Source organism: Chaetodon auriga, chromosome 6 (assembly GCF_051107435.1).
Source record: "Chaetodon auriga isolate fChaAug3 chromosome 6, fChaAug3.hap1, whole genome shotgun sequence".
Lineage (NCBI taxonomy): Eukaryota > Metazoa > Chordata > Actinopteri > Chaetodontiformes > Chaetodontidae > Chaetodon > Chaetodon auriga.
This window is the reverse complement of record NC_135079.1, coordinates 19,583,319-19,607,788: the sequence shown is the minus strand read 5'-3', so window position 1 is coordinate 19,607,788 and position 24,470 is coordinate 19,583,319. Positions and strand designations below refer to the sequence as shown.

General features: G+C 40.6%; 1 protein-coding gene across 6 annotated transcripts in view; it reads right to left on the bottom strand.

Moving 5' to 3' along the window:
- ppp6r3 (protein phosphatase 6, regulatory subunit 3) overlaps positions 1-24,470 on the bottom strand; it is a 28,848-nt gene continuing 4,378 nt past the window's right edge. The window contains exons 3-26 of one of the 6 annotated variants that reach the window (XM_076732329.1): positions 24,218-24,451; positions 20,844-21,030; positions 18,313-18,450; positions 17,707-17,772; positions 17,414-17,526; positions 16,965-17,078; positions 16,464-16,590; positions 15,788-15,940; positions 15,333-15,482; positions 14,852-14,916; positions 14,481-14,596; positions 14,145-14,230; positions 13,688-13,774; positions 12,965-13,062; positions 9,984-10,038; positions 9,204-9,334; positions 8,638-8,753; positions 8,204-8,420; positions 7,967-8,064; positions 7,410-7,605; positions 5,761-5,778; positions 3,965-4,057; positions 2,705-2,779; positions 1-2,509 (exon numbers count right to left, since the gene is read on the bottom strand). In XM_076732329.1, coding sequence (XP_076588444.1) covers positions 2,458-2,509; positions 2,705-2,779; positions 3,965-4,057; positions 5,761-5,778; positions 7,410-7,605; positions 7,967-8,064; positions 8,204-8,420; positions 8,638-8,753; positions 9,204-9,334; positions 9,984-10,038; positions 12,965-13,062; positions 13,688-13,774; positions 14,145-14,230; positions 14,481-14,596; positions 14,852-14,916; positions 15,333-15,482; positions 15,788-15,940; positions 16,464-16,590; positions 16,965-17,078; positions 17,414-17,526; positions 17,707-17,772; positions 18,313-18,450; positions 20,844-21,030; positions 24,218-24,444 — 2,778 coding nt within the window. In that variant the 5' untranslated portion in view covers positions 24,445-24,451 and the 3' untranslated portion in view covers positions 1-2,457. The remainder of the gene's footprint in view (positions 2,510-2,704; positions 2,780-3,964; positions 4,058-5,760; positions 5,779-7,409; positions 7,606-7,966; positions 8,065-8,203; positions 8,421-8,637; positions 8,754-9,203; positions 9,335-9,983; positions 10,039-12,964; positions 13,063-13,687; positions 13,775-14,144; positions 14,231-14,480; positions 14,597-14,851; positions 14,917-15,332; positions 15,483-15,787; positions 15,941-16,463; positions 16,591-16,964; positions 17,079-17,413; positions 17,527-17,706; positions 17,773-18,312; positions 18,451-20,843; positions 21,031-24,217; positions 24,452-24,470) is intronic. The other 5 variants (XM_076732330.1, XM_076732333.1, XM_076732331.1 and 2 more) reach the window with 5 other exon arrangements.

Here is a 24,470-nt window from a genome sequence, read left to right as displayed (position 1 = left end):
TTAGCTTCAGAAATTAAGATGAAATTTAATTAATTAATAATCTGACAAAAAAAAAAAAAAGTGGGGTTAAGTTATACTATCATCTGTAAATACCTTCTTCCCTTCCCAGTGGTACAGAAAACTTTGAATTACAAAACCATTTTCTTTGGAACCAAATCCCAACCAGTGAATCATGTGTTGCCAAGATTTAAAAAAAAAAAAAAGAAGTCACATTTGGGGAGGGGAAAGGCAGGGGATCCATGGAAAGAAGAGAGAAGGAAGGCTGCAGAAGAGTGAGATTTCTAGCAACATATATAGAAATCATTTCAACCTCAGCTACAGGTAGATGCATTGGTAACTGGTCTGTTTAGGGCTCAGTGCCAAAGTTTCATGTGGACGGATATTCAGCAGAAATACAGCAACAGATCTGCTGCCGATCAAAATTAGCTGATGTTACTTTTTTCTCAGTAGACTAACAACTGGCCCATCGCAAAAGTTGGTCCTTTATTGATAATGTTAACCAAACAAAGTTAAGTATCTGGCAGCTCAACCACCAGACATTTCCCTCGGGAATTGGTGAAGACCAAACCAAAGCTAAAAAGCCATTTACACAGAGGCAACTACAGTATGTCTTGACATAAACATGGCAGGTTGGCTTGAAAATTCTAATTTCCAAGTCAACCAAACGCCTCATCAAGGCGGATTTTTAAGTTCAGGTGGTGAGTCAAAGAACAAAAAAAAGGACATGGAGCAAGTGTGCATTCAGACTGACAACGGCACTAGAAACGCGTCTAACTAACGGTTGCGTTGCTCAAACTGAATTTCCTGCATTTAACATCACTGCAAAACAAGAGTTCAGGATGTGTTGTTCTGGTCACTGCTGAGAACATAAAATACAGGGAGGAAGTCGTCAAGTTTGAGTCACACATTTGAAGGCGTATCAAAGCAAACTATGAAAAAGGATTTTACAGCTCTGGAAATGATCAGTTTAACTCCCAACAATTAGCAGATTCACGAACGTGAACTTGCACTGATCTGACTGGCTGACCTGGCGTGTTGTCGGATGTCACAATGCGCTGATCTACGCTCAGCTTCTTTGTCTGAGCCCTCAGTGTGGACACCACTAACTTGCCAACAACACCTTGAAAAGAAAGGTATTGTCTCAGTGCTGTTGTCAGTCTGAACAGAGGATAAGAACAAACACCTGTGGTTGGAACTTGGCCAGCAGCTGATATCACGACTGTCTCGATTTACAGTTTTAGCCAGTTCTCCTCAGAAATAAACTCCAATCATAATGTGACTGAATCACAGCTGGCTCCGCGAGGCTGGGTAATGAACTCATTTGCAAATGGGTTTCTTCTAATTTCATGCTCCTGCGTGTTCATCTCGAACAGCTTTCATTGTCTCGCTAAGTTCTCCACAATGTAGTAGCTACTTAAAATCACAGTTTTGCACACTGTCTAGATGCATATCCAACCTGCAATGGAAGTTTCCAAATGTGAACATGATCTAAACGGGGGACCCCCCCCCCAGTTGAGAACCGCTGGTCTAAAAGCAGTTTTGGGCCGAAGAAGACAACTGTGGTTCTGAAGAAGTTTAGTTGGGACTAAAAACACCAACTCAGAATTCATTTACAGCTCCCAGTTTAGGCTGTGGTGACGACATACTATATCTCTCCAGCTTAGCCTTCTAGCTGCGAGGTAGGAACCCAGTTAGCATGAATGCAGCCTGCTAGAAGGGGAGAGGGTGTGTTGGTATGGCTCTTTAGTAACAAAACACAACCATCATCTTACTTCCATAATAAATTAAAAAAAAAAAAACTATACCAAAAAAGCTTGTCAAATCTTACTCAATGCAGAAGAATACAAGAGAAAACATTTACAAATAATACCTGCAGCAAAATAAACCTTTAAGTGTGGTTTTTAAAATGTGTTTCAATCGGTAGGAGCCGCTTTGCTCAGAGACACGGACCAATGGTGGGTGAGAATTTTAAACATAGCAACTGTTGTATTACGTGTCAGACTGCTGGATAACAGATCCAGCAATAACAACAGCTTAGTGGTTGGTTGGGTCACCAATCAGCTATTCATGTGGTAATTCATCTTATGTTTCTGTATACATTTTTCATTTTATAAAATATTTTATTCATACAATCATTTCTTTAACTATAGCAACATTACTATTTAATTTTGAGTGGCAAGATATCAGTCGCACATCACCTCATAAGAACAATAGTATATAAACAAATGCTGAAAAAAATTATTCTGTATCCATTTGAGTATGTCTCTTGTTTTGCTTTTCAGTTCATCTTGTGTCTGTACACCTGTCTGTCTGTCAGTGATGAGCCGATGGGAGTACTGCTGGTCCTGGTGGGGGCGTGTGATTGGTACAGCTCTGAGCAGTGGCCTCCGCTGACTGGCCAGGAGGAGGGCCCTGCATGGCAGAACAGGCTGGCCATTGGCTGGCATTAGGAGACCCTCATGCCGGCCCATTTACAGCTGGCTCTGAGGACACGGCACTCTGGTCCAGTCTGGAAACGAATGCAAAGAGAGACGTGAAGGCCAGTTTGAAGACAGAATTCAAACGTGTCTATCTCAGAGAATAAAATAATTAACGCTGGACTGACAGCTCAGTGTGCAGCAGCTTACATTACTCTGTACATGACATTTGAGGTGTTTCTTGGTTTAGTGGTGCACACATAGTACACGAGGGCAGTCAGACTTACTTGGCCTCCTCTATGGCTGACATTTCCTCTAGAGGACCATTGGGAAGCTCCACAGCTGAGCGACACTTCTCACTGCTTGCAGGACACATGGGAAAGGAGAGAAGCAAAGATTGACTAAATAGCGAGCCCGGACTCATATTAACATGATTCTTGTTGAATCATGTTCTGATGAAAACTAGTAATGGTACAAAGTAAGTGACAGTCAAAGATACTAATGAACAAAACATTATCAAATATGAAAAATGTTTAAGAAGAAAGACAACAAGATGTGAGAAGACATTCTCAATATGGAAGTCTATGCCTGAATGGCACTTATAGATCAGACCTGATATTTGTTTTATCCTATGACTCAACACCTCGACCAGTTACCCTGCTGGTTTACTAAACGGGGCAGATTAAGATGTAACAGCACTTTGACTGGGATTTTTATGTTGTTCTACTGACAACTATGTGTTGGCGTTGCATCTGATTTAGATTTTGTGGACAAAGCCTCTGTACTTACACTCCACTGGAATAATTATAGACTTCTATTGCGTTTGATTATAAGCCATCCATAAACTGATTAATACAAAGGCTATTACAAATCAATTACATTAGCATATGAATGATCCAATATAGTGATCACACGTTATTAAAAAAAATAAAATAAAAAAATAAATCAATAAACCTGTTAACTAACAATAATTTGGGGCAGCTGTTATGTGCAGGCATACATCTGGCCAATCAGGGCTTCTTCTGTTGCTCTGTGGGCTGGATTTGATTTGATTTTCTGGTTACACAGTGCTTACAAAGAGAAACATTAAGACATTGGAGCTTTGCAATGTCTCTAGTTATTCCAGTGGAACATTCTAACCTCCACACTAACACTGTTGTGACAGGGGGGCACCGCTGTTAGCTGCATTAAGATATTGATGTGATGGAAGTGATGCGTTCAATAGCTTGTTGCTCTGAACGAGCTTTCAAAAAGCAGACATTTTGGCCTTTTGAGCTATTGTGTTACATGAATCTTAATGCGATAATACAATTTACATTGTCAGTGACATAATGTTAGCAGAGGACAAGCAGGAAGAGGAAAGTGGAAACAAAGTTGAAATCTCAATATAAAATGTCAAAATAAAAGTCTGAACACAATTGTCTCTGAACGTGAAGAATTCCCAACACAACATATATGGAATATTTTGTTTCTTTCAGAGCCTGTGCACACATGTTACTTTTTTTTTTTTGGTTCCAGTTTAGTGGTGTGTGTATGTTGTTCCTGACCCTGTCTTGGGACAGCAGGCTGCGGCTGTTCTCTCCGAATCCACACACTCCACTACTGAGTATTTCTCTGAAGAAGCACTCTTCTCTTCATCACTGGAACACACAGGCGCACACACACACACACACACACACACACACACACACAAACACACAGATATACAGATATACATTAATACCATATGAGGTGATTCATACCAACCACTTTCCCCACAGAAACACACAGAGTACAGTGAGGTATGAACAGTGATGCATGATGAACTGACAGACAGAGCACACAGTAAAACAAAGGATGGAGGTGTTGAAATGGGTAACTGTGAACAGTATGTAGGAAAAGCATCAAAATGTACAGCAAATGGAGAAAGTCAACTGTTTTGGTTGTTTAGCTACGATGCGATAGCCAGCAAATAGTAGGCAGGCCTACAAACTGATTTGGACACTGATTAGACCAAAATTGAATGTGCCAGCCGTCAGTCTTGCTTTGTCTCAGAGAACCACCAATAATCTTGATGAGGCCTCAATCAAAGCAAAACACCCACAAACATCCAAATATAATCGAACATTTGAGGAGCTACCCAACAATTATTCCACACTTGCCAATTTCAGAAAAAAGCTGTCATGATATAAGAATACGAACCCTGATAGTCAGTCTAGTTGTATTTGTGGAACATTTTCATTGTACCATTCATACCGGTATCTTCACATTTCCTTAAAAGTAGTCTTATTTAGTACTAACAAAAATCATATATATTTTTAATGGTACTTTAGATACAAAAATGGACACAACAACACCGAAGTCCTGAAGAAACCATGAAAAACTTCATCAGTCAAGTTTAGCTTTTCACAGATATTAGTATTGGCAATATGTAGGCCAATAACTAACGAGTAACTGTACTGCATAAAAGCCGGAAATATGTTTGAGGACATAAACAGAAAGTGTCTCCATCACAGTTTGTGCACCAGAAAGAACTGACAAGCTTATTTTTACAAAGAGGTCATTTTTGCCAAAACGAAATTAATCTTTAATAAGATACTGATGATACATTTCAGATAAAATAAAGTTCTGTGCAGCATGTGTCAACTGCTCCGATGAGAAACTCATGTCTCACTGCATTACAGAAGTTGTATGCATTTTCCTTTGTGCTTAGAGCATTACATTGTAATTTTGTGGTTACAGGTGTGTTCAGTAACAACCTGATGACCAGATGACGCGCCTACTGTCAGGCACGGTTCACTAATGTCTAAATGCATGATTTAATCAACTGTGCTTGCACTACAGGCACCATCACATGTCCAGTATTGTGACTGCTTGCATTTTAGAGTTCATTAAGCAGTTACATCTTTCATTGTGCATTTTCATCTTCATGACTCACAATCTTAAGATGGAGACTGTGGCTGAGGGTCACAGCCAATAGAAGTCAGACCATAAAAATGAAATAAACATGAATAAAAATATTATAAAGCCGTTTGTGACCAATAAAAATCCAATTGAGGTGGAGAGGTCTAGGCCAAATCTGAAAACTGGCCAACAATTTCACATGTGTCATTTCAAGTAATAATTTGGTCTTGAATGAGTTTGGCCGATTCAGATTAAGGCCATCTGAAAACTGAATTAACTACAGAACGGCACTTGGACAACACCTTTGGTAGAAACACATGCAGAATGGAGGTAATGAAATAAACAAACAAGGAGCTGAAACCAAAGAAGAAGATCAAAATTGGGAAAGAAAAGTTGGTGGTTGACGTGACAACAAGACTACATCACGGCTGCAGGCTGATCTCTGATTGGCTGTACATACCGATAAGATTTCAACACTCTGAAGAAGACCACACCCACAACGCACAGCAAGAGAGAGAGGAGGGGAAGCTCAGGTTGTAAGTGTCGCTCAGTTCATCAGACAGTTGTTATTTACTCAGACAGACAATATAATGCAGCATCAACAAGGGGACAAAGGACAGAGGACAACCAACTTTAAAAACCTGTGGATTTAGGATAGACAAGTATGAAACAATCACTCCCTGTGGGACTGAAAGGAGGCTGTAAAAGGTTTGTAGATCAGTAATTTGTGCAGAATGGGGGCTATCGTCAGCTTGGATTAATGTCGTCTACGATGGATTCCAATGATGAAAGATTGTCATGGTGGAAAAGGCGTTGAGATGTTCAGAGAAACATTTCATAACACTCAAAAATGACCCTTTTACTTTCCATCTCATCGCGTTCAAGTGTGTGCAAATTGAAACAGAAGAAGTGTATTTGGCCATACACATACATTTAGCTTTTTCAATTCAGCACTCATACTATGGTGGAATATCATTTTTAAGTCTAAATACACAATTGGTGTACAGCAGTTTCTCTCCACATCGCCTTGGATCGGGAATTTCCATTTGCTCCTCTGTTACTTGAGCTATAAGCACCACAAATTTCGACAGTGAAAGAATGAGCACAAAGTGTAAGACAACAGCACGAGTCTAAGGGCCCTACTACTTTTGTGACACCACAGAGGTTTAGACATGGATGTAACCACCAAAATTGAATGCAATTTTACCAGTGAAGTTAAACACTGTCCAAAAAAATAGTGTGTATAAAAGCCACAAAACAATTTGGCTGGACTCAATATGAAATGCTCCCTGAACGATGGAGGCCCTTTTCCTCACAGTTGCCAGGAACCACCAAACTGAGCCATTGTGCAAGGACATTAAACAAAATGCTCCTTTGTGCACTCTGAAGACAGCTACGATAAAGCTGATGGTTGTTGCTACTCCAATATCTAAAAAGTGAAATTAACCCTCCAGCATGGCTGCAAGGCAAAGTACAATGTCATGCGAGTAAAGTAAAAATAAATAAATTAAAATAGAATGACTATTGTTTAATTTTTTTTTCCACATATCTTGTCATGTATGAAAAGACCATAAATGAACACTATCAGTAAACTAATTGATTACTATGAGCAAATTATTTTAACAGCGTTAGTATAGGAATGATTCTGATCGCTGTAACTGATCACTTTAAGTGGTTTCCAAAGTAATAATACGTTTAACAAACTAGTATTTCTGGTGTGAACTAGCAAGGGTAGCAATGTTTAATTAAATAGTTGGCAAGTGGCGCACATCCCAAGTTATTATCCTGACCTGGAAACTAGTTTTGACTGTGTGTGTGGTATGCGTAAGGCTTAATCACAGACCTGGGTGACTAATTTAACCCTGCCTCTACAGGAACAATGATGAGGGCATTCAAAACAAAACAGATGTGACAACACCAATGAAACACCTCCTAACAAGATGCCACTCTGGCGAGGTCATGATGTAAGAGAGCGTTCCAGTGCTCCCATCTTGGGTTTTTTGAATGCCGAGACCACAACTTTAGCAATGTAACTGCTACTAATGACATTCAGTCATTCAGCATAGAGAGCTGCGTAGTGTTTTCTGTGTGTGGGTGTGTTTGGCGAACCTCTTGAAGACGGCAGTCTCGGTCTTGGCGTCAACAGTGAGGCTGACCGTTTCTTTCATGGAGCCATTGATGACTGTCTCTGTAATGCTGCGCTGTTCACAACAGGCTGTTTCCTCCTCCGCTTTAGATCTCCCACAATCCTTAGGTGAGGTGGAGGAGGGAGAGGCCACACTGGTGCCCAACCAGCCATCACAGTCTAGGGGGTGTTAAGAAAGGCGACAATAGTATCAGTTCTGACCAAAGTCAAGATCATTCAAGCTGCTACACCACTTAACAGCTCACAGCTACCATGACAGGAGGTATATATCCCCCCCCCCCCTCCAAGGTAATTTGGGGTTGTTAAGATTTTGTGCTACCGAAAGAAAGTGAAATCATACACATTAGCAAGTGTTAACTTTCATATCAAAGGTGTGCCATGGTTTAGCTCATCACACTGGGAACACAAGGCAGAGTTAGGGCCACAGATATATACATTTTGAGTGTGTGTGTGTGTGTGTGTGTGTGTGTGTGTGTGTGTGTGTGCGCGTCTGCGTGTGTCTCCTGAGCACACATCTCACCTTCAGGCTGCATGGGTGCATTGACCCCCAGAGGGTCCATTGTCTCTATGCTGGTTTCCATAGCAACTGGAGAGTTGCACCTCAGAGGGTCTTTGGGGCTGAAAGAGAGCAATTTGTTTGATGAAGTCCTCTTTCAGATTCAAAGACAGTGACAAAAGCCAAACGCAAGCAATGCTCTCCTGTAACTGCAGCGCTGCAGGCAGAGAAACTGAATCACAGTTTGACACGACGTCCTACCTGACAGGGGTGAAATTTGAGAAATCAGCCCAGCCTGTTTCAGAGTTGGAGGAGGTGGCAGGAGAGGTGCTCCATCCTGCCTCAGGGAGGACTTCTGTGGAAGCGGGGGAAGAGGACAAAGGACAGGGGGCAGCAGGGTTGGTGGGGCTTGAGGCTGGAGCAGTCGAGGTACCTGTGTCCATGGGGATGTCATCAAAGTTGGCTGTCCAGACTGGCCCTAAAAAATAATGAAAATAGTCAGGAAAAGTAAGGTACTGAAATTTAGCACAGCGCTGCCTCGTAGTTATGTAGTTCGACTGCTGGGCTAAATCTTACTCTAATTCAAATCCTGAAACAAGTTCAGACAAAACTTCACACCAGCAAAAATGTTCCTTGGGTATGTCTGTCATTGTTGTACCCTTGGGTTGATGGGATGTACTCCGAGGCACACCAACCTGTGTCGACTTCCATTCTGTCATCGGTGCTGGGGTTGGGAGCTTCAAATGGATCCCTCTTCACATCCTCCTCCTCCGAGTCTGTGCTCTCCTCACTGTCTGTGCTGCCTGAGCTCCTGCCACCAACACACACAGATTAAGAGTTAATTAGGAGTTATTTCCACATAAAACAGTTGACCAACAAAAATAAACCCAAGTTACGCCTTGTGCATCAAACAGACAAGCTCAGTGAGTCTCTGTGAGTATCAGTAGCACAGATGAACTATGAATTACAGACTTTTTGACTCTTCAGCGGACTAAAGAACTAAAGATCTACACATACTGTTGTCATGTTTACTAACTTGACATTTGGCTTTATACCAAAATAACCTTGCAGATGCATACATTTTGCAATGAAATGTGTTTTTAGTTGCACAGGCAATTCCTATGTACTTTGTTAAGTTGAAGGACAATTACTTCAAATAAGTATGCCATGACACTGAGAAACATCTGTGTGTGTGTGTGTGTGTGTGTGTGTGTGTGTGTGTGTGTGTGTGTGTGTGTGTGTGTATACGTGTTTAGCTGACCTGGGGCGTCTCTGTGCCTCTGGTGCAAAGGTGACATCTTTTTCATCCCAGATATCCTCCTCATCTGAACCAGCATCTTCAAACTGCTGGATTTTCTCCTTACAGCGTGCCTCAAACAAAGCTATATTTGCCTGGGGAAAACACACACACACACACACACGGGCCACATACTTACAAAAACACTGTTTATACTGACAGTACATACACATACAAACTAGAGTTGGATCCTGCAGAACAAAAGCCACTCAGCCGTGAAGCAGACACTAACATGTATAACTCCAGTATCCTCAGCTGTTACTGTACATATAAATATATATATGTGTGTGTGTGTGTGTGTGTGTGTGTAAATCTGTATCTAAATATCTTTATTAGTAGATACAGATATGGGCATAGATATATAAAATCACTTTTGGAGGGTTGACCTTTGTGCTTTGCTCCAAGCTTGTAGTTTTTATCTACATGAATCATTTTCTAGTGTTATTATTAATTCCTTGTTTATTTGTGTAATCGTTCCATTTTTCTTGGAAAAAATATCTTAGTCTCTATAAGACTGTCTGAATAAATAAAGATTAAATAAATAATTCTATGCATCTGCCTTACATTTGCAGTCTAGGAAGTATTGTGGCATCTGCTTCTAAATGAATGTTAACAGTGATATCAGGAAATATAACACATGCCATATTAATAAATTAACACATTTGTCTCATGACAACTGATCTTTCTTGTCTCATTCACTTTCTACTTATGAATTAAAGATTGATCAATAATCGAAGTACTTACACTTTCATTTGTATTCAGTGAAAAATTGATGTCTGATATTCTATCAAAGGGAATACTGCAATGTTAAAGAGAACAGAGTTTAGTTCAGTTAGGGTCGTTAGGCATCCACATATATTGCAACACACAGGCAGACAGCTCGAGCACACAGCTGGAACACTTCATGTTCAACACTGCAGGGAAAACTAAAACTTCTTCTCACCCCATGCCAGCTCTACGGTAACATAAAGATAGTGCTGAAGAAACATGGTCTTTGACACTTTTGTTCTAACTTGCATGTTTTCTGATGTAAATTTATCAAAGAAAAGCAGAGAATCATACGCAGGCCCCGGTGGAAGTAACAGCATTTTTACAAGAAAACCAGAATAGCCACATTCAATGTTGCACAGAGGATGGCAAATTTTCTCAAAATATTCTCATGTACCCAACACTTAAAACAGTATCAATAATTTGAGGAAAAGCCAACATTTAGGGGAACTGTTTGTCATCTTACCAAAAGTCTGGTAACATTAATATCAGCTTAAGACTTGGCCTAGCTTAGAACAAAGACTGGAAGCACAGGGGAAACTGCTAGCCTAGCTCTGTCAAGGGTGAGGGGAAAAAAAAACACCTTCTAGCAACTCCTGACATACAGTTACATGAAAAGTTTGGGCACTCCTAGTCACCATCTATGTTACTGTGAATAGCTAAGTGAGGAGAAGATGAAAATGACTTTGAATATGACTTCTACTACAGGATAATGATTGTAAACACACCTCAAAATCCATAATGGACTACCTCCTTTTCCTTTTTTTGTTATTTAGAAACAGTGAAAGATGAAAATTTAAAAAGGTAATCTTGCTGAAAATATTAAAGAAATGTGTCATCTTTAACTTTATGCCATCTGGAAATCTCCTTTGACTTGCTTAGCTATTCACAGTAGCAGAAATGATGATTACTTTAATTATTCATCTGCAGATGATTTCTCGATTACTCATTTGATCTACAAAAGATAAGACAATAGTGAAAATACTTGCCACAATTTTCCAGAAACAACACCCAAAAATGTTCAGTCTATCATACAGTAAGACAAAGAAAATCAGCAAAATCTCCCTTTTGAGAACCTAGGACTATGAAATATTGAAAACTAACTTCTACAGTTACTTAATAATCAAACAGTTGCTATTGCATATTCTTCAATACTCTCTGCCTTAAGTTGAGAGAAATACTTGTGTTATGTGTAACAAAGCCTGAGTTGGGCCTCATTTCATCAGTCGAATCATTTCACCAGACACTGGTGCAACCTCTTCCACTGTCGTCCAGTGTGACTGACTGCTTGGTTGACAGAGCTCTTGGCAGCCATGTATGAGACACACTTTTTTTTTTTTTTTCGGCTGTTTGGAAATGTGCCGTTTTCAAATCAAGTATGTGTCTTGCATGTAAAACCTCATCTTTTTATCATTTGACTGAACTGCACTTGCAGTTTCTCCCTGCTTCCAGTTTTTGTTCTTCTTGTCTGACTGAAAAAAAAATATCTTGTTTTCCTTTAAATCCAAATGGTCAGATTGTAGCTTTTAATAAGCACTATCAAAAAAATCAGGTCATTATAGACAGCTAAAACAGCCTCAATCTTTCCAGGAGGAAAGAAGTGAAAAGGTTGCAATACATGATCAAGACAAAAACACAATAAAGTTCAACTCCAGTCCACACACGAGCCAACAATCCCCATTCAGAACAGCTCACACCAGCCTACAAACCCCAAATCTGCAATTTCTCCATCTCATCACTCTATTACTATTCCCTACTCAAAGTTTGGGAATTGAACAACTAACAGGGCACATATTGACTACAGTAAGGGAATCCCAAATCACTGTTCCTTCCAAATTGTGCATTCATGATAACTGGTAAGTATCTGACCTGTATAGGATGCATTTTTGAAAAGCACTGTAGCAGTGCAGACAATGTATGTTGCATTTTTGGTTAGGTTTTGGGAAAGTTAAGTCCTTCCTTCTTGACCCTAAAGTGTATGTCAGATACATTCCATGAATCGTGACTGCACAGATGGGAAGACCACCAGCCAGACCTTAGTATTAACTAGAATGGAAGCATAATCAGGTCCACCAATACAACAGTTCTGTAAATTACTTAGTTCAACCTCACACACAGTTGCATCTTTGTCAAAGAAGTTCGGTCAAATTTTGTTACTGAATTTGTCATCCTTACAGTTTCTTTTCTCAACACTGGCATTAAATAGCATCATGTAGAACTGTTCGTATTGGTGTATTGCTCATTTCCCTCAGCCCATTTCTCATTTTGCATAGTCTGATAATGCAAGGCCCAAAATCTAGGTTGAATGAAAAAAGCTTGTGCAAAAAGGCATCTTCACCCCACAAACTGCTTAAAGTGAGGAAGACATTTTAAATCACTGATCAACTACCAGCTATCTCCCACAGCCCACAACCTTTGCAGAAGATCACACCCCCAAAACCAGCTCGCCCTAAGGACCGTACAAAAGGGACAGCACACCACAACAACAACACAAAGCTGGATATGGTTTCCTCTTTTGAAGCCACATTTTGTATACATTATGGCAGCCACATCAAAAATGATATAAGATATATCTGGGAAGTAATGGCATTAGTTTTAATGCCTGAGCAAGATGGTTATAATTACTTCAATTGATCTTTTTCTGTAACAAACTAGAGACAGAAGGTTTCTGATCCAATCGCAAGAACTTCAGATTCATCAAAATGAAGCTGCATGTCATTTAGTGGCATTCAGATTTTCACCAATTGTATTTTGACATGCCATGGTAATGGGGCAGAGAATAAAGTGCTTAAAAAAGCTTTTTCTTTTTGAAGTGATATGTAAATAAACATGCCATTAGTGACTGAACAAATGGAAAACCCCCCACCAGCTTTGTAATGTCCTCAGTGCCCTATCCCTTTGCGTGTTACACAGTAATATTTAGACAGCAAGTCCAATCATGCAGGATGAGTACTCACTCCACAACATCGTCCTGATCAGCAAACTCTTCGTCATTGAAGCCGAACTGCTCAATAAAATTGGACGTCATTTGTTGCATCTGATAATCAGAAAAGGCCTGGCAAAACCCAGGACCAACGATAATGATATAGTCTTGGCTCTACACAAAGCTGGTCATTACTTGCAGTACAGGAAATAGCAAATGCATATACTGAGTTGTAAAAACAAAGACTGTGTAAACATGTAGGCTAGACAGGTTAATAGCTAAAACAGCAAAAACATGCATTTTACAGTCAGATGCCAAAATGCTTTAACAGTAGTTAAAATAAATCTGTCAGTTCATTTCTATTTAAAGTGACTGTAAAGGTTCCTAAGTGACATTAGTAGTTCAGTAAATCAATAAAAACATGGTAGAGATGTTGCTATAGACTGTTACTGTGCATGACCCATAGTCACAGAATGTTTTTGGATTAAAGGCCTGATGACAGAGACAAGTAGATTTGATCTCAATGAGTTGAAACAAGTTTCACTGATTGTGTCCAAGGACAGATTCTTATTTTTGCCTCCAATAGATATCCATGTATACCCAAAGAAAGGTTCACATGGCAAAGCAACAGAGCTCCTGAGTGACTTACGGACATTTGTACATTAGCTAGGTCTGTGTGGCTATGGGCCTGCTTTGTGTGCATGTAACACATTTGTGTGTGTGTGCATGTGTGCTTGTGTGTTTGTTTAACTCTTACTTGTTGTAGAGAGGAGTCCTGGTGAAAGCCGCTGTCTTTAAAGTCCACCTCATCATCACTGGAAGAATGGATGTGGTGTGTATTCACCTGGAGGAAAAAACAATGTCAACAAAAAAGGTTGGCCTTTGAGGACAAAATGCATTTCACATCACACTACTGAACAGGCATGACAGTGCCAACATGGTATAATTAACTGTTCATGATATTAGCTTGTTCTGTATTGTAGTGCATCCTAATCTAAAGCTCTATGAAAATGTACGGTGCAGTCCATGAGTAATTAAGCTCAGACACACATGTTGAGTTGGATCTGTACTCTGTACACTGGATCTGGGAAGAAAGGAGGCACTGTTTAATCTCAAATCCAATGTGCTGGTGTCTCACTGCCTGTACAACTGAATGTAACCCAACATGTACAGTGAAATACATAATAAAGTGCTATGTTCATGTGGTTACTCACCAGGTCGACAGTGTTTCTCTTGTTTGTGTCAGCCAGCTGCCCAGAAAGAAAAGCTTCCCATTTCTCTCTGTCCTCTGCCGGGAGCTCTGTGTCACACGTACACATTCACAGACACAGACGCACAAACACAGTCCATGTTGAATGCCACTAGTTGTTTTGAGACACAAAAACAAGGTGAGCCCAGAGCTAAGTGATGGCACAGGAAGATTCCCACCCAGTAACCAGCACTACCATGACAACTTCACACTTAACACAATACAGTCAATAGTCTACTGAGAGGAACGCATAAAGGTAATCTACAGATGATGAGGTCCTCAGACCGGGGTGAGTCCTCACCAGAGATGAGCTGTTGTATCTGTGGTCCATTAGGGCCTTTGTCACAGTTATGAACTATAGAGTTGGCTATTCTGGTGAGGTGACCCATATAGCCTCGTCGCCGACCACCTTCTGCCCTAAAACACACAAACACATCAATACCATTATGAGGACGTTACTTTTTGAGTCATCACTTTGACCACAAAAGACAAGTATCGCTCTCTGATCTAATCTGAACCATGACCAGAAGTGATCAGAGCAGAGCAGTAAAGCACTTCTGTTTTTGTTATATTCTTTTCACTTCTACTACTGAAAATAGCAACACAATAAAACATTATTACACCCTGACAAAGTTACCTATGGTCTCACGTGCTGCAGAGCAGAATACTCACTGTTCTTTCTCATTGGAGCTCCAGGCGTCTACAATTCTCTGTATAAACTGGCACTTTTGAAACAGCTGGTGGAGAAAAATACAAACAAATTAAATACAACTAATTCAGGGTGCCTGTGATGTCTGCATACTGCTGCTGTGCCTGCGATGAAACACACACAAACTCCTTCACTGCATCATTGATAAGCCTTCACGACCTGCCAGTCTGGAATATGTACAGTACAATATACAGTCACAGCCATGGAAACACATTACGCCAGAGATTTACCAGGTTACCTGTGGAAATGTGACACAGTCTTTACCGTCACATAAGGGCTACTGTCATTTCCACTATATTTGACCAACTTCAGAAGAAATACAACTCATCTGCAGTAACTTTTATGGTCAACAATTTCTTTTTATCTGTGTAAAGACAGCTTTGGTTTGCTAAAATGCAGCTAACGGATGTTAGCATCTCTTTTTCTCTAGTATTCTAATCTTACATGTTTGATGAGGATGCTCTCCCTTGCATGTTCTTGCTCTGTGTCTGGCTGGGTGTCAGTGGGGGCGGGGGGCATAGCCAGAATCATGGCTGTGCAGATCTCCACCTGAATGTGGAGGAAGTTGTTCCAGATGTATTTGAAATACATATCCTGTGGAGCAAAACAAAAAAATAAAGAAACATTAGTAAACTGTTTGAATAGTTCAATACTGAGTGTTGCTTTGATAGGACACTAAAAAAAGAAGATATTATTCTTATTTTTTGTAGTTTCCGTATGTTCTTACCATAAAATAAATTAACATTCTATTCAGCTATCTATACCTGCGGTGACACACAGATATACATATACATACATTCACACACACTGTGGTTAGCTTGGTATGGGGCAGAGAAAAGGTAAAAAAAAATCTGTTTAAATGGCTAAAAACAAATATCAAAAAGACAGAAAGTACTCACTAGTATGACTCCCAGTGTGTTGAGGTTAATAAGTTCTGTGTTGATGCTGTGTGTGTTGCTCTGCAACAAGCTGGCCACCAGTCTGACAACATTGAGCCTGGTGTTGCCCACAGGAGGGTCCAGCACCCCCCACGTTGTCTTCATCATATTCCTCTGTTGGTGGAGAATGAAAGAATGGACGAGAAATTTATTATTAGAAACACATATACACGCAACCACATACACATAACCTAATACTTTTAGTATGTGGTAGAAGACTGTATCACACACTGATTCCGTAACTGGACTGTATCTCATCTTCAGCTGCTTTCTAAAAAAAAAAAAAAAAAGATACCACTACTAGAAATTCTCTAACATCTTCAAAAACATAAGATAAGACCATCACTGACTGACCCCCTAGAGGGGAGATTTAGGTGTTACAGCAGCACAGGGACAGAAATAAGTATATATAAAGAAACAGAGAAAAGAAATAGTTAAAAGTGTATAAAATAAAATAAAAATAAGAGAATAAAATAAAACCCTCTAATTCAAACTCAACTTAAAAAAAACGATAATGGGTTGCCTAAAAGGATTCAATTATTAAATGAAAGAGTTCCATGCAGACTGCAACCTACCAAGTCAATCTACCATACATTTTGTTACTGGAAAACAGCTTACAGCCGCCTGTGTTTTTTACCTTTGGGGGTTCCAGTAGCAGCTGGTGAAAGTCTTTGAGTCGGGGTCTCACAGCCTCCAGGATGCTGTGGTTGACTGAGAATGAAGGGTGTGACATCCCAGGGGGGCACTCCATATGTCCCTCAAACCTACAACATGGGAAGGCATAACCTCATGAACTGGCTTACCAAACACAATGTAACAGTGCCAAGTATTTTTGAACTGTGCCTACCATCACAGACTGGCAAAATAATCATGGGTTAGGAATCTCAAATTGAATCATATATAAACAGTGTTTTCCCTAAACCTCTACCAAAGTAGCGGAGCATTAACAGTAATAATGGGGGTGGGCAGACATTAAACTACAGATCTGATTCAAAACATGAGGTGTTTGGTGAATTCAGGATGTATTGAAGTGTTTAATAATTTATAACAGCTGTCTTTGGTTATGATATGAACAGCACCATGCTCATCTTCTTCTACTGTATATCCAATATCAACTTAAAATATCAAGAGGACATACGCTGGTCTCCTTGTCTCAAACAATGTGAGGAGGATCTGGATAACACTGACAATTGCAGATTCATTCTTCTCCTTGTCGAATATATTAGACAGCAGCTGTTCCACCGTCTCCTGCCTGAGGAGAACAGACATAAAGGTGAGGGCAAAGCAAGCTTCAAAGTCATTTGCCAGATCTGCCGGGCAATGTTTGCTTTAAACAGGCAAATATGACAATAGCCATAGTTAGACAAATGTATTATTACACTGTGGAAAATAATATAAACAAAAGCAAAAATGGTGAGCAAATAAAAGCTAAATGACTGATCACAGGTAGACTAATTACAATCTCAGAAATATATAATCAGCTTCAATAGCTTGGGAGTTAGGAGAGTCAAAACAGCATGGCACTTGACCAGGTCTGTCCTGCGCAGTACAAACTGTAAGACTTCTTGTACATAAACATGTGCATACTTTTCAAGCGTGGCCAAAAGTGGGTCGGGCTCTGAGCAGCCCTGGACCTGGAACATTTGGTCTCTGCTCAGTCTGATGATCTCACACAGTGACTGGGAGGCATTGGAGTGTCTCTGTGTAAACAAAGGTAGAGAAAAGGGGAAAATAAGACAATTAACCATGAACTGAAAGGGACTGAAGGGAAAAACAAGGTGAGCAGTAGCAGTTTGTGACAGACAGACACACACATATTCTGCGGGAAACACTGGTGAAGTGTGTGTGTGTGTGTGTGTGTGTGTGTGTGGGAAACTCACATCCTCATCTTGAGAAGGTTGCACCATGTCCACCAGTCTCTGAATCACCTTCTCCTCATTCAGCCACTTTAGGGGGACAGAGAACAGAGATGGTCCAGACAGCACAAAACATCAGGAGGAAAACCAAGAGAACGAGACTTTCAATTAATGCTGCAGGTGAGAAGATTCTGCGTATTAAATAAAGACTACAAAATTTTCAAAAAGTTTATTCTGACTTGTTTTCTGGCTTATGTGTGCATGCCCCAAATAAGAAGCAATTAGCCTGTAACAAATCCACAAATTTGAGATTCTAGTTGCTTTAAGAATACCAGGTATTGTTTTTCCAGTCTGAAAATTAGAGGCAAAGGCCAATGACAGCTAACCACCTGTTTGGCTTGTCCAAGTAGAAAGGCTACATGATGACATGTCAGTGAAGAATAAGCAGCATGAAATTATCTTTCGTACAGCATACTCTCAATGTCAATTGTCCTCAACAAATATTTACTGTGTAACTTAACTATAGTGAGCAACATTGGAACTGCTGGCTCATTCTTGTGGGTTGCGATGGTCTAATCTAAATTGCTTGAAAGTGTTTCATCAAGTGAAAGTGTTGTCCCCACTACCCACGTTGAGAACGTCCTGTCGTAGCTGTTGTGGTTCGATGCAGGTGAGCATTCTGAGCAGCAGGTCCATGATTGCAGATGTCCCGATGTGTTTAATCATCAAGTCTACAAAGTCTTCCCGCTTCCGCAGAAAATCCACTATCTGTAAACACAGACAAACAAACAACACACAATCAGGAAAGAGGACAAAGTAAAATATTCTGTTAGACACTGGTAGTGTGTTAGAGGACATAGAAACCATTCAGACCGTGTCAACTGATTACTAGTGATTAATATGTTTGGGGCACTGACCCCTAAGGATGGTGCCGCAGATGGCTGCCTCAGTGTGTTGGTGCGCATTGCTTTCTTTGGTTTGTAAATTAAGTTTTCTGCTGAGATACCTGAAGCTCTTTCACCAGAGAAGGACATGGAATCTCCACCAACACGGACATTGTACACCATTAGTAGGAATATTTCTTTCCAACGTGTGTTCACTGTGTAACAACCTGGATGAACTTCTGCTGATGGGGAAAAACAGAGGCTTTTTTTTCTTCTTCTTAAATTTTGTGCTTCACAGAGACATGGCCGTGTGGATCGATAGCAGACCCTGCGCTCCAGCTGGAAGGCTTCCAAGCTCTCTGAGCGGACTGTGACACAGAACTTTATGACAAAACAAAAGTTGATTTGGACTCATTTCAGTGGGAACAGAGACAGGTTTACAGAGTCAAAGTGCAGGTTTAGCAAGGTAGAGAGAGGAGCTAAAGGACTATGCTCTGAAAAACTTCAAGGGAGGCACGGTTTCCCCTATTATTGTACAGGCCTGGCGAGCTGCCAGGCCAACGGGGGTCCCCACCAGGCCAAAAAAATTTATGATGCCAAAAACACGAAATGGCCATTCTCATGTTTCACTGAGAGCAGAATTAACCCTCCACATACACAGGGAGTCAAGAACACACAAGCCAGGTGAAGTGAAGATGTTGTTGGTACTGGTTATGAACAGGCTCGGTACAAGCTATGTACTGATGATTGTGTGCAAAGTGGATGAGTAAGTTGTTAAATTTGTTAAAACAGTCTTAATGGGGAGATGAACTGGTGAAGGTGTTGGACAGGGAAGGACAAAAGGAGGTGCTAATACCCAGGCCAGCAGACTGAGGTGAAACCACAGACAAAGAAGAAGCAGCAGCAACAGCAGCACCGGAAGAAGAAGCAGAAGAAGCAGAAGCAGAAGCAAAAGAAGAAGTTTCTGATGGCCATGTGTGAGATATCAAAATTCAATCACGTGGATGAGATGGCATCGTATGCTGCGTGTTAGCAGTCAACATCCGAGTACCTAAGCTGTCAATAAAACCCACAGTGAGCTCTACAGGTGGACTGCAGCCATGTGTAAAGACTGAGAAGTCTGCTGAAGCAGCCAGTATGGCAGCCTGCTGCGGGAATGGGACCACAAACAAACACATTTTCCACAACGCTTTAAGGTGAAAATGACCCTGAAAAACAGGAAGCCAACTCAGCTGGAATCTCTCAGTATCCGAGGCAACAATATTCGCTACTTTATCCTGCCCGACAGTCTACCATTGGACACCTTGTTGGTTGACGTTGAGCCAAAGATCAAGTCCAAGAAGAGGGAAGCAGTGGCTGGACGATGCAGAGGACGAGGACGTGGCAGAGGAAGGGGACGAGGCTGCAGCGGCCCGAGGAGATGATCACCAGGCTGCACATTTACTGGCCACCGCCCCACTGTTTGTACAGGGTTTTTTTTCCTTTTGTCAGGGGAAAAATTTTGTGAATTTCCATGGGTTTTTGTCCAAGTTACCAAGTCATTAAGCTACTTCCTGTAAAAGCTGAAGAAGTTCAACCTGCCAAAGACTGTGACAGTGCACTTTTACACCGCTATCAGAGTCCATCCTCGCTTCCTCCATCAACACCTGCTACGCTGCAACCACTGCCAAGGACAGGACTGCAGGAGGCAGACTGCAGCACATCATTTGCTCCACTGAGAAGGTAATCGGTTGCAATCTACCATCCCTCCAAGACCTGTACTCCTCCAAGACCCTGAGGCATCCAGGAAAGACTGTGGCCAATCCCTCCCACCCCAGACACAGTCTGAGAGACTGCCCTCCGGCAGGAGGCTGCGGTCCACCAGGGACAAAACCTCACACTATTAAAACAGTTTCTGCAATAAAGCCCAGGAACTCCACTAGCAGTGATGTCAGTAGGGTTCCCCCCACATTACATTATATTGTGTTATTTGATGTCTTGCACATTCCTGTATAAAATTGCACAGCTCTTTCATTTAAAATGTATATATTGTACTTATTTTTCATGTTATGGTCAATTTTCTATTGATGCTTCTTGATTTCAGTGCTTTCTCTCGATTTTATTTATATGTTTATCGTTATGCAACAATATCACTCGGCAAATTTTGCGTATGTGTAAACCTACCTGGAAATAAACCTGATTCTGATTCTAATCCTGATTCTGTTTCTGGAAAAATCACATCAGATGACAAATGACTATCCTGTTCTCAGATACAACACGCTCTTCTTGCCCACTTACCTGTTCAGGCTTGCGTCCTATAAGAATGGACAGGACCTTGGAGAAGAAGCTGGCCAGAAGCGGGTTGAGAGGAGGCTCATTCTGGAGGAAGCCATATAGTTTCATCAGCAGTTTTTCATCTTCTCCAAGTCTGTCATTGATCTGGCTCACATCTGACGTAAGCAGCTCACATGATATGTTGGGATACCTGGAACAGAACAAAAGCTGATCCTTAGATTTTTCCAACGCATCAGTTACAATACTGTGACGCAATGTTTACACTTTACACAGGACGAGCAGCCACTACATAGATTCCTCATGATGGAACAAGAGATATCAAACAGTCTAACTACAGTGATAAACTGCTGGGAGATGCCAAGAGGAAAGTGAGAATTGGCACAGACCTTTAAAGTTACATTTCATGTTATGAGACTTTGATGGATCTGATCAGCTTTGGACGCTCAATAAGATGTTGTAAACTGCCTTGTTCTTTAAATATACTTGTGAAATAAAAGACAGCTCCAAAAAGGCTTGAAAGAGTTTACAATTGATTTATGTGAGAGTGGGTAAAAGAACTGCGGACAGAAAAGCTTGGCAGGATGCTTTCACAGTTTAATTAAAACGGAAAAAGAGAAAAAACCCATAAAGTGTCAAATATAAAGTTACACATACCAAGAGGACCATGAATTTCTCATTTGTCACTGCAGTGCATTATAAAAATTACTCTATCAGAACATCATTCCTGTTTCACTTAATTGCTAATCTAAACAGCTTCCTGCTGCGTCACATTGCAGCTCCGTTTAGCCGGTGCGTCTGTCCCCCAGCTCCAGGTCCATCATCTCTCAAATGCTGCTCTTTTCCCCACTCTGCTAACTTTACATGCCAGGTTCATGTCTCCTAAGGGTGAAATTGATTTGTGAATGGATGTAAATATCTTCACTGATACGTTACTTAAATTCTAGTTTGACTGATGCTTTTCCTTCATGTCTGACTTTGTCTTCACACAGTGTTTGTAGATAGCGAGTGAGTGTTAGCGTGTGTGAGAGAGAAGTGCTGGAGGGAGGGAAATGTTGTCATTCTGTGCCCTCTTTAAGTTGATCAGCTGTTATTATCTAACTCTTAAGCTACAAATAAATCATTCAGAGAGCAGCCAGAACAGAGGACAGCTGGATGCTGTGTTCAATTGGTGTAAGGAACTTTTCCAAGGGCCATGGAACCATTGCAGGAACCAGGAAGGAACCTGAATTTCCACCAGAGGTATCAGGGTATAAATCAATTTGACACATTTAAACTTTCCAGGCACAGGAACTGTCGAGGCAGAATTTGCAGAGCTGAATGTCACTCACACAACACTCAGTGGCACTGGTGTCAATATTAAGCTAGGAGTGGACATTATTTGAAGTTAAAAACAAAGTCATACATGGTTTGGCTTCCTGGCAAGAGAGAGTATGTGTGAAGCAGAGAGAGAAGCAAAGATGAGAAAGGAGGTAGCAATTAAAGACAACAAAGGAAGTGAACAAAAGATAAAACTTAATTTGCTATTTGTTCCATCGTGGTTATGCTGAATACCATAACACTCTCACACCACGACGTCTATTTTGAAGACAGTTGTTTTCGAAATTTCAGTCTAAATTTCCACCTCTGCATGTCTCTTTTGCATCCATTCATGACATCCAGTCACATTACAGTAAATGCAGAGGACAACATGATGCATGTCATTTCCTCGTGTGTTAAAATTGCAGTGTCTTTTCATCTGTAATTAGTGCACTTTGCAATTTTCATAGTTCCATAGTCACAAAACCAGAGATTCTGTTGTCCAGTAATTAACATTTTTTCCCCATGAAAATCTGCTGAAGACCAAAATGTTTAAGTCTCTCTGATCATAATGCCCAGTGAAAATGATTCCCAAGCTAGATGTGAAAATATTCTGTCTCTACGCGCTGTTATCGCTGCTCATCTGATGTCCACCCTCTCTCTCGCTTCTCTCCCCATTTGGTGAATTAAGAGTTGATTTCGAAGTTGGTAGCGATTGGTTAAACAGTGAAAGAAGATGATTTTGGTGGAGGTTTTGTTTCCATCATGTTTGAATGAAGTGTATTTCACGATGATAAAATTACTGTTTCTATGAATAGAATCTGGTGGCTTGGCAAGAGTGATATAACAGTTGTTTCTGGTTAATCAAAACAGATCTGACTCTTTAACAGAAAGGTCTATCTCTGTAGGGATCCTTTCCAGAATAACTACCTGAGCCTGTCAGTGGCAAAAACAAGCACTTTAAGTGGACGTACATTCATGGTGCTCAAAGGTCTGGAGGGATTGCCTTGCTGCCCGTTGCCAAAATTTGTTTGTCCGTGACACTGTAGTCTTCCAGGCCGTGTCGACTGGCACTAATTTGAAACTCTGCACACGTCACTTTTGGAAAACGAGCAAATAACTCAACAAACTAGCATAGGACATTATTTTATTTGTTTATTTTTTACTGTGTAGGTCCGTAGGTCCTTTTTCGTGTTTATGTTGAAATAAATTACGAGTAGTATGTCTCTCATATTGGTTTTCCCCTCTTATGGACATAAGGCGCAAAAACAGTTTTTTGAATGTTTAGAACCTATGTGGAGTTTTTTTTTAGAAGGAACAATCAGAAGTCATGTTTGGTCAAATTCGACATCAGAGCCAGTTTTGTTTTTGTGCCATAAAAAAAAAAAAAAAAAACCTAGGAATTATATAAAATGCTGTGTGGTCTTCAGAAGTGGTGGAAAAGCAAACAGGAATGTGCAAAAGGGGCTTTTAGTTCCTTATTTAGTGGCTACTGTGTTCCTGGAACTATTTAGTTAAAAACAGCAAAAGACAACAGAGGCTTTGTAGCACAGGCAAAAATGGCTATCATTTCCCAGCTAACACTTTCACGCATTCTGTGATTGTCAAAAAGCTTTTACTGCGCACTGCAGTGATCCATGAGCGTATAAATGAAAAGTTTTATACTATGTGATTTAACTGCAAGATATGCCACCCTCCAGGGAAATGCCCTCAGTTTTACTCCATTTTCTGTGAGCTTGTATAACCCTTAACTGCACATGTACCCATAATGGCTAAATTAAGAGTTGCAATACAGCAAAGAGACCATTGAGCAAGTAGCAGTATTATTTTCACTTTCAGTCATATTTGTTGCTGCTCTGCGTAACAGTATTGACGTCATCATGTTAGCAAGTCAGAATATTGCCATGATCACAATGACCTTTTCTTTACCATATCAAAAATTATATGACTATCGTGAAAAATATGATGTGGCACACCCCTACTGTCTACGTATGTTTACCCAATAGCAAAACTTTCTTTAAAGGAAACAGGTCAGGTCCTTCATTTTGATCCCTCTCATCATTTGCACATTGTTCTCTTACTTGTATTTAACCTTCTCTTCAACATCAATATTGGGTTCCTGTGTGATGAAGGTGACCAGGTCCTCCATGCACTGTGGTCTCAGCAGGAAGTCAACCAGTTTGTGGTTCTGGGCCTTGCACTCCTGCAGGACATCATCCTCATCCATCACCTCCATCAGCGTCACATCCTCCTTCTCTAACAGCGTATCAATGTGGGATGTGGTGTGGAGGTCAAATTTCCAAAACATGTTGGCTCTAAAAAATTTTGTGCAAA